The following is a 10,286-nucleotide window of genomic DNA, read 5'->3' as shown; positions in this document are numbered from 1 at the left end:
CGTCAATGCAAAAATAAATCCACTAGCGCACCGAATGTTCGATTCAAGAGTCCATGGACATGGTACGGGCATGGACCTCAATCTGTGCAAGGCTGTGCAGATAGACCTGCAGATATGTAGCCGCGGGAAGTTAACCGATTGCGGATAGCAACCAGGTGACTGGGGGTTGATTGGCAGCAGGGCAAGAGAGAGAGACAATAGACACGGCCTAGATTCGAGTCATGGCTGTTCATCGTTGATCGACGGACACTAGAAGGGGGGGTCTTCTAGATCCCAGCTGGCATCTGGTGTTGACAAACCAAGCGACCGCTCTAGGGGAAATCAGTTTGTAAATCGACCGACCCAGTTGCGAAGTACCCATTGGTGGGAATTCAACAGACCAGAGATCGTACGTTGGAACTTTATCGTAGTGGAGCGAAGGAGGGAAATGGATACACGTCGAATGCAAAGAACCCATACATCTCAACGGCTTCTCGAAATATCCACAGATAACGGTCTTGGTAGACCCTTTCTTCTCTTAACTACAACGCATGAATGCCCCATCCCACACTTCCAAGGTTTCCAATACGCGACTCGTACCTGAAACCAAGACACACCACGATCAACCCCCCCCACCACCATACCCCTCAAAGTAACTATCCAGACTATCCTCTAGAGTTCGCACTAACAGCTCTCACTCCTACCCTTTTCCAGTCCATGTCCTCCGACGTGGTCCTGCATCCCTCTGCAGCTCCCCTCTCCACGCCAGCAGCAACAGCTAGGCTAGAACCAGAGATCACCTCTTCACAACACATCCATGCATGACACCATGCATGTGAAGCTATCGATTAAGCTATCGACGCATCTCATGCACCGTGCTGTGATTGTGCCTGCTTCCCCTACCACACCCTCTCTCTCTCTCTCTCTGCCTGGTCTGATCTCTCTCCCGCAAACAACAAGTGCTGACATGTTTGCTCGCTTCGGATGAGACGTTGAACCCCCATCCGGCCGTGGGATATGCAATGGAAGGTGCTAAGAAGATATGCGGAATGCCTCGGCAACCGTCGGTTAGTGCGGCACAGCAACGGGCCGTGCTTCGATAACCGCTTCGAGAACACCTGAGCCGCTGCTACACAACATGTTTCTGTCAACGCCATTGGATTGGGGTATGTGTGGTGTGGTGAGAGGGGTATCACGACGTGGAGGTGGCTGGCTGGGCTGTGCACCTATCTGCTTCCCTTTCCTTTTCCCCCCTCTAGCGAATGTCAAGGTCCACATAGTGCACGTTTATGCGTTCGTGTCTTCCCCCCAACGAACGCATGTTCGTATGTACAGTCCATGCGTTCCGGCCACTCCAGCTAGGTTGGGAAGGTGAATAGATAGGTAAGCGCGAGAAACACGACATGTACCATTGGCTCCTACGTCAATAATGTGGGGAAGGGCGCATTAAAGACTGAATTAGAGCAAAGTAGGCACAGAGCAACGACAAGTGGTTTCGGAGAACGAAAGAGGGGGACAAGGCCGGGAAGGAAGGGGCGCGGGACAACGGCCTGAAGCGGGAAGGGAAGGATCTAGCAGGCTTCGGAGGTTTGTTTCCTCTAGCACAAGCACACTTGACACACGCCTCGTACAACCGAGATGATGTGAATTATGCTTTGGATGTCGCTATTTCGTGTTTGAAGGACCGAATTTCGCGTATTGATACATTGGATTGACATTACTAGCTGCCTTGGGGCTACCGATGAGATTGGTTGTACACACTTGTCTACATGCTCATTTCATCCGCTTCTTCCTTGTAGCTTACTTGGGCCGTGGCCCTGCCAGACTTCTTCCGTGTTGCGGCAGGTCGTGCATTTCGCTTCTGCACAGCAGGAGCCTCGTCCTCGGTCCCTTCGCTAAGCGGGGGTGAGCTAAGTTGATCATCCTCTTCGTCTGACGCCGAAGGTGTTGGCACGGACTTTGCTGCTGCCTTCTTCTTAGTCGATGAAGCTGCTGCTCGCTTAGTCGGTGCGGCCTTCTTGGCTGGTGTCTTGATGGGCGTCTTGACATCCTCGAGTGGAGCGGCTTCACTTGCTATGGAGGCCGCGTCAGCGGCGGTCTTGCGCTTCTTCTTCGCTGGCGTAGCGGCGCCGTCTTCTTTCTTCTTGATGATCCGTTTTGGGGGTCTGAGCCAGTCCTCCATTCCTGGTGGCCAGTACACTCTTCCCTCTGGTCCTCCCATGCCTACTTCGTCGTCAGGTACAATGGGTGGGGGTACGTCCTCTGGCTCTTCCTCTTCGATCTTTGCATCCAGCTCATCAAGCTCGTCGGTCTTCTTCTTCTTGCTCTTCTTGACAGCCTTCTTGGGCTTGGGCTTCCAGGGCTTGTTCTCATCCTGGCGCGTATGTGGCAGAATGTCGTTAAAAGTTTCGAAGCCTGGGAGCTTGAAAGTTCGCATGAGCTCAAATACAGCCTGCTCCTTGTCTTTTGCCTCGATCATCAAGTCCATAGTGTCAGGGCAGGGAGGGAATGTCATGACGCGGGGTGAGTGCTTCCTCCGTTTCGTGCGAGTAATCGCAGGAGGTGTTTGCTCAGAGTAATGCATCTTAGGCGTAATTCCTTTCTTCTCCCATGTTGCCAGAATACGTGGGTAGTAATCCATGACATCCTTGGTACCTTCACGGATCTGAGTTTCGTCGAAGAGAATGTTGTGATGGTGATAGTCAAGCACGAATGGGATGTTAAGCTCTTCACATAGAGGCAACAACTCATGCATGTTCCATACAACGTCGTCGTTCTCAAGCACCAGGCGGTTCTTGACGCCCTGAGGCAGCCTTGCGTAGTTCTCCTTGAACCTCTCAATGGCCGCTGGCTTGTCGCCATATGCTCCACCGAGATGGAGGATCATCACAGCATCCCGATCCTGCTGCTCTGGAAGCTTCAGAAGAGAAAGCATCTCAGCATGATACTCCAGATCACGCATTGCGTTGTCAATGACCTGCTTTCGCGGGGAGCCCAATTGTGTGAACTGGCCCGGATGAGTAGTCACTCGATGACCCAGCTCACCGATCACTTTGCCTGCTTCACGCAACGTCTCGGCAGCGAAAGGCTCAAGCTTGTAGCCATACTCGTCATGGCTTGCAAACGGGAATATCTCGCTACTCAAGCGCATGAACTTGATGCCGTACCTGTCGTTCCAGCGCACCATCTTGATGATATCCCGCGCATTAGCGAGGCCAATCTCTTCAACGTATTTCATGCCCCGCGCGACATCCGCTGGTTGTTCCTTATCGGGGCGATTCTTAGTGGCATGTTCGGGCTGGGAGGGGTCCTTCAGGGGATGGCGATGTTCGATGATGCTCGCGATGCGGCAGGTTCTGGAGCTGAAGACGGGAGGGGTAGCACTGCGGAGGTACGTATTGAGACAGGCCTGTATGCACATTCGTTAGTTTAGATTAAAAGGTACCTGCAGGACACATACATAGCCAAGTCGTCCTTTCCACGGAAGAGGAAGGTATTCAGAGTTGACCGGTGGGGGTCTCGACAGGGCTTCCTGGACCTCTGCCTCGTCCTCGTCCTCAGCCTCGAGGTTATCGACATCGTCGGGATCTGCCGCTACCCCAGTGCTGGCTGCAGGTGCAGTGACATTCCCAGCTACGCCATTCACGGCACCGTTGTTGGTGTCTTCCTCTTCCACCTTGATTTGCTGGGCGCCGGCCTTCTTTCGCTTGTTCTTTGCAGCATTCGCTGCAGGGGCGGCGCCATTCGCTACGGGCGCATCGCCGTTTGTGGCAGGTGCTGAGGGCGCCTTCTTCTTCGCAGGCGCACCTGATGCAGTATTCGCCTCATTCGCAGTACCGTTGCTGACGGCAGATTCCAGCACAGCATCATGCGCGGCGCTTTCGTGTCCGTCAGGCGATGCGCGTAATGCAGTGACTCCATCGAGGATGTCAGGGTTGAGATTAGGGTCGGTCTTTTCAGCCTTTCCCCCACGCGTCGTTTGGCGACGAGGAGGCTTCGCGACGTTTGACGGCAAAGGCACGTCTGTTCGGCGCATCTGTGATCGGTCCATTGGGGGCGCCTCCTCGGTCGTAGGCACCGCAGCTGCTACAGCAGATCTCTTCCGCTTAGGGGGCATGGTTGGAAGATAGGAGATCACGCGCGATCTCTGAAAAGTTGCCGTCGCTCGGAGTGGTGGATGGAATGCGACACGAGAGCAGATGCTGTGAAGGGAACGTAGCATGTGTCCGGACTCAGGTGATGCCGCTGCAGAGGGAACAGCAAGTTTATTGAAAGGAGGCTGAAACCCGCGAACCGTGCTTCTATTGCCATGTTGGGTGGCTAACGCGTCGAGCTCGCGACTACGTCATTACATTGAGGTTTGATAGTATGACGCTGGTGTTGTCTGAGATCGGCTCAGACCCGATCGGCTACGATTAGCGAACCCGCCCGATCTCATGCCAGATCCCACCTTTCGCATTCTACAATCCCATCGCGAGCACAATTGCATTGGTCGAACTCATCAACAAGGCTATCGCCACGTAACTTACACTTCAACAGGCCATCGCGATTGTGATGTTTGGCCATGCTTGTAGCGAGATGGCATGCTTTGCAAATGTATCTGCACAATCGTCATTTGTGCAAAGATCCACAGAAACACACGGTCCACTGATGGCCTGAATGTATCGCGATCTAAGGGGTTCGATCGTCATCAGCGCTTTTACATCAATCTTTCACGATGGTATCTAAAAGCACTAGCTTGGTGACAGAGGCTTTTCACGAGAAGCGCGAGAAACAGATCACTTTGTTACGATACCGCCACACTATGCAGAGGAAAGGAGCAGCACAGCCGTTTCTCGGTGTATTCCAACATGGCCTTGATTAATTCATGTTCTGAATATTCGCACATTTACAGAACTAGGTGATCATACCATTCATGTCAACCTAATGTTTGAGAAATTCCATACGCAGTCCACCAAACCAAGCCATCGCAAAACAACCAGACTATCTCCAACGACTTTTTTCTTCTCTTCAAATCATAATACCAATTTCACATCTTCTTCGTAACACTAAACACTACTTGCTCGTCTTGCCTAGCCTGACCTCTACACCCGGCATACAAGCAAATTAGAACACTGAATGGAAAAATGTTAGAGTATCCTCCAAATCAACATGGCTATCGCCTGCTCTCCAAACTCGATGCTACAGCACCTCCCACGGTTCTTATACGGATTTCGTTTCTCTCCACTTTGTTCTTTGCCATCCTGTCTACCTCCCACCCCTCTCCATCATCTTTACTCACCCTCTTCCCTCGTTCTCTTTCCCCTTCTCCAATCCCTCCTCTTCCTCCCCCCTTCCTGACCCCTCACTACCCCCTCAACCACCACGGCACTCCCTTTTCATCAATCCACATCAGCAACATCATGTGCAGGAAGAACAGGACGCATACTGCTATCCACAGCCAGATGAAGCTTTTGAAAACCATTATCGTTGTCGCTGACGTTGTAGATAGGGTACAATATATATATATATATGTAGATATGTCGTTCGGCTGTGGAGGAACAAGGCAACGTAGGTTTTTGTGTCGGTACGCTTTTCCAATATTTTCTTGTGCGGTGGTATGGTGGTGTTGTGGTGTACGATGTCTCTTGTCCAGATGTTGGCGGTGTTTAGATTTGCAGGTAATCCTAATCCTCTGTCCAGTTGCTGTTGAGAGAAGTAGCTAGGGTAGTTTAACGGGGAAAGAAGGGTATTGCTACAACTCACATCCTGACCTTACCGTGCTTTAAGAACGAGAGCCCACATACTTTCGGTTCGTGATTTCGCGTATTTTCACTCTGTACCAAGGTATGCAATTGCCATGTGGCTGAGCAGGTAGGCCTTGTTCACTCCGCCACGTGTGTAGAAATACTTACATTATCATGCTTATACACACGACAGACAGCATTCACTCCTTCACACCGTCGACATCACACACATGCACACAAATCATGCAGCTATCTTCATACTCTAAGCAATGCACAGCGCTAAAGACATCTTTTCGAAGCTATCTCTATCCCAGCTAATCTCCATCTACCCCCCTTCCAACCCCTTTACTTATACACCTTTTCCACGTAGACATACCCATCATCAGACCCACCAGCCAGCGCAGCCTTAGTCGCAGTAGCCTTCTTCGTACCAGCCCCCTAAGCAGTCGACTTGCTAAACTGAATCAACCGCTTAACACCAACCTAACACAACCAAAAATTAGCACTTCATCCTCATCAAATCACATAGTACAAACAACTCATTCCACTTACCATCCAATTACTCCCCTCATCCGTCTTATTCGTCATGAGATCCGAAAAAATCGCAACCGCAGCATCATACTGCTTAGCCTGAATCTGGGCCGCGAGTTCATTCATCTGCTGGATAGTATCAGGCTTGAGCAGGTCCTCGTTGTTGAGATGGTCAAAGAGGATATTGAGCCGCTTCTCCGTGTCGGCAACGTGCTGTTTGTATTGAGCTGGTGCCTTTGCTTTCACGCGTTGGAGGTCTGCGTCGAGGATCTCGTAGATGGGGCGCGAGGCGTCGGGGATGTGGGATCGGTCGCCGGGAGCTGTGTTGCGGGGTTAGATTGAGATGATTCTTGTGTGTGATTTGGGGTGCACTTACGGTACTTGGGCGCTGCTTGCGCTGCCGCTTGCGATTGACCGGTTCCAGGTCGGGAATCGGGCCTTGGTGGTCCGCCCTGAGGACCGCCTGGAGGACCACCTGGTGGAGGTCCTGCACGCGGAGGTCCTTGAGGTGGGCCCCTTGGTGGCGGTGCTGCGGCTGCGGTTGGCATTTGTTGCACAGGCGACGGTGCATATGCTGATCCTACGGGTGTGAACTGGCCAGGAGGAGGCGCAATGTTTCGTGGCGGTGGCATTCCGCCCATTGGTCCAGGGGGAGCCGATGGTTGTGAACCTGGAGCAGGAGCGTAGCGGTTCGATGGTGGAGCGGCAGCAGTCGGTGGTTGGTATGGCGATGCTCCACGCTGTACTGGTGCCTGCTGTGGAGGTGCGAAGCCAGCAGGCGGAGCAGCATAGTTGTTTGACGCCGGCGCTGGTGCGTATGGGTTCGGAGCACCAGTTGGGGGTCCAGACGGAGGAGAAGTCATCCGGGGAGGGCCTTGAGGAGGACCCTTTGGAGGAGGTGGAGGTGTCGACCTTGCTCCTGGCGAGAATGGACCTTGAGGTGGGCCTGCGAGGGGCTGCTGCTGGTTCGGGAACGGAGAAGCTACGGTGTTCATAGGAGTGCCACGACGCGAAGCTGGCTTGGGTGGACCGAAGTCTGGTGTGTCGTTCCAGGCAGGAATACTGCCTCTGTTGGCTGCTGGCACGATTGATGGCGAGTTTGAGAAGTTGCGTGGCGGAGGTGCGATTCCTTGTTGGGGCGCTGCGTTGTAACCATAGCCCTGAGGCTGAGATGGCTGGTAACCAACCGGTGTGTACGAGTTGCCGGGTGCTGCTGCTGGTGTGAATGTTGATGGTCCAGTGGGCTGGGCTTGCGAGGATAGGGGGTTGACTGGAGCATAAGGTGACGCTCTTGGTTGCGTTTGCATAGGGTTGACCGGAGCGTAGGGCGTCTGCTGGGGCGGTGCCGGTGTTGCTTGTGCAGGCTGTCCATACGACGGGACCACAACTTGACGACGACCAGCAGTGGTTGACTGGGCCTGTTTTTGTGCTGCCGCTGGCTGAGCTGCAACCTTCCTAGTGGCTTGCTTGACCCGGTTCCTGGCAACATCTGCAGCTGGGTACTTTTGAGGCAGGAGATCCAGATACTTCTCCGCAATTGCGAGCTGGCCGTGGGCAGATGCGATGTCAGCGTATTCAACGTACTTTGCGTACAGCGGCTCGAGTTTCCAGTCGTCCTCCTTCTGCTGTTCGGCATCCTTGAAGTTGGTGACCTTTCGGAATACCGTGACCTTCTCGATGAACTCCTGTAGTGACCGTGCGTGGATAGAGAAACTGTTGTCGCCGTCGGTTTGCTCAATTCCCGCCTTCTCGCTTTCTTGAAGCTCCTGTGCCCAGTTGACAACGACCTTCTCAAGCTTGGAACCAGCCAAGTAACAGAAAGACGCATCTTTTCGGTACGTTCCTTCCTCTTCAGAAATGGCTTCTTCGAGACGGTCTCCGAGGGCCTCGCAAAGGTCGGGGAAGTCGGCCTGGTCGGCAAATGTGCAGATCGTGGCCATGACTTCCTTCCAGTCTTTGAGGTCAGCGTTGTATACGAAGTCCCATAGATTCTTTCCGACCACTGACGCAAGTAAGCGCAGGTAATTGGGTGCGTCAGACTGTCTCTTGAAGTATGCAGCCTGTGCCTTGGCGATGCACTTCTCCCCACCACAAATGGCAATCATGAAAGCATCTGACAGTCGGTTCTCCTTTAGGCACACGTCCAACGCCGCGTTGAAGTCACCAAGCATGAGGTTGCGGGTAATCTTGGTGTCGGCTTCCGACTCGGAACCAGTGTATATCTGGAAGGGGTTGTTGGTCTTCGCGCCCTTGGAAGCTGCGAGATCGGACAAGAAGTTGCCCTCGTCTGTCGCATTGTCGAAGAACGAGGACCCCTCGTCCGCATCGCCATTTGTCTTCTCCTCCTTCTTCTCTTCTTCTGGCTCTTCATCCTTGTCGGAGAAGCCCAGGTACTCGACAAGCTTGCTTCGCGGGTTCTCCGACGTAAGAGTCTCGATTACAGTCCAGTCGGCCTTCTCTTCCTCGTTGGCTGCCTTTGAAATCTTCGACTCGCAGATTGCCGTAATGTCGCCCTTGTCTAGAGCCTTGTCAAACTCCTCGCTTGCCGCGCTGACGTCCGAGTCTACCGCAAAAGTCGAAATAGAGATCTTGGACTTGTTATCGACGATGCCGAATCGCACCAGCTTTCCACCGAAGCCGAAAGCCACACCTGCTCTCCTCTTCAGCCACTTCGGGGGTGTCTTCAGTGAGAAAGATGCGCCCTGGGGTTCTGCGTGGGTCTGAGCGAAGAAGTCCTCGCCTGCAGGCGCCTCCGTCGCGGCCTTGTTCTGGTCCGCGCCAGCCCCAGTGTTTTGTAGTGTTTGAACTGCGATCTTTCCGTCGAAGGATGCGGTCGCGAGGAGGTTCGGGTTCGAAGGGTTGAATCTGGTCTGGAAGGTCCAGTTTGTCACGACTGGGAATTCGCCCAATTGCTCGCCGGTGTGCGGGTTCCACGCAATCGTCCTGTTGTCCTTGCCGCAAGACAACAAAAGGTCGCTGTCTTGCACACACCACGAAAGCGACAGCACGCCCTGGTCGTGTGCCTGCAGCGTCTTCTCTGGCGCATTGGTGTTGCGGAGGTCCCACACCAGCACGAGCGGGTTCTGGTCGGTCGGGATAGCGGTGACTAGTCTCGTGGGCACATTGGGGTCCCAGGAAACCGCGCTGACTGTTTTCCGTCCATAGTGGTTTAATGTGAGGTTCTCCTTCTTGAGCTTGACGTCCCAGACGGTGACAAAGCCGCCGCTGCTGCCGGTGGCCAGGATATGCGCAACCTTCTTATTCCAGTCCAATGTAGTGTATTCGTCGGGGTTCGCTCCAGCCTTGCCGAGGCGGAAGGACTTGGAGTCGTCGGCGAGGTCGTGGACGTAGAGTTCGCCCTTGGCACCGGCCGAGGCGAGGATGTTGGATCGGAAGGGGTTGAACTGTATCGCCTGGATGGGGCCGGTGTGCTTGTCGATCTGGTCAATTTCCGCATCGTCGCTGCATAACGTCAGCACTCTGTGGTTGCATGCAGCTGTCCATGCGCTCTGACCCTTCGCCTGCCTGCAGCTTCTCTGCGTCCCATAGCACGAGTGCCCCGCTGTCGAGTGCGCCCGCTATTATGCCCCGCGGGTACTGCTCGCTGGGTTGACTCCACGCAATGTCGTTGAACCTGGCAGGACATTTAGTTCTTTAGTCCCAATGGCTTAGAAATATCCTCTAGTACCTCGACTCGACGCTCACAGTAGCAACGGGCTTGAGTTCGACGCCCTGCTCGCTGTCGTCCAACTTGAGCTCCCAGAGCTCTAATTGTGTTTCATTTGAAAAGTCGGCATCTACAGCCCCAGCCTTGGTTCCGGTAGCAATCAGGGGCTGCGTCGGGCCTGGCGACCAGGCGAAACAGGCGGTCCGGGGGATTTCTCGTAGGCGGACCATGACGGTGTTGGGCGGTGATGGCGCCGCGGTGTCAGATTAGCGAATTGGGGAATACGGCACGAACAAAATGATGGACAAGGGAGCGGGTTTTGTAGAGGGCGACGAGAGGGTTATGTGGTGTTAAAGAGAGTCCGCAATGTGTCTTGAGCGCGG

At 53.8% G+C, this 10,286-nt stretch overlaps 2 protein-coding genes across 2 annotated transcripts; both read right to left on the bottom strand.

Moving 5' to 3' along the window:
- Positions 1 to 1,744: 1,744 nt before the first annotated feature.
- Positions 1,745 to 4,096, bottom strand: MUS18 (UV-damage endonuclease; the record flags this gene model as incomplete). Its single annotated transcript, XM_049401689.1, has 2 exons — positions 1,745 to 3,388; positions 3,440 to 4,096. The coding sequence occupies 2 exons, from the start codon at positions 4,094 to 4,096 to the stop codon at positions 1,745 to 1,747; spliced, it is 2,301 nt and encodes a 766-aa protein (XP_049252762.1).
- A 2,047-nt stretch (positions 4,097 to 6,143) lies between these two features.
- Positions 6,144 to 10,133, bottom strand: SEC31 (protein transport protein S31; the record flags this gene model as incomplete). Its single annotated transcript, XM_049401688.1, has 5 exons — positions 6,144 to 6,188; positions 6,258 to 6,556; positions 6,613 to 9,698; positions 9,751 to 9,870; positions 9,925 to 10,133. 5 exons carry the CDS (start codon positions 10,131 to 10,133, stop codon positions 6,144 to 6,146), a joined length of 3,759 nt encoding a protein of 1,252 aa, XP_049252761.1.
- Between the last annotated feature and the right edge of the window lie 153 nt (positions 10,134 to 10,286).

The sequence above is a fragment of the Alternaria novae-zelandiae genome (assembly GCF_023758075.1).
Source record: "Alternaria novae-zelandiae strain BMP 2774 chromosome Unknown scaffold_17, whole genome shotgun sequence".
NCBI classification, from domain to species: domain Eukaryota; kingdom Fungi; phylum Ascomycota; class Dothideomycetes; order Pleosporales; family Pleosporaceae; genus Alternaria; species Alternaria novae-zelandiae.
Note: the sequence above shows the minus strand (reverse complement) of the source record. Positions and strands in the feature narration are given on the sequence as shown.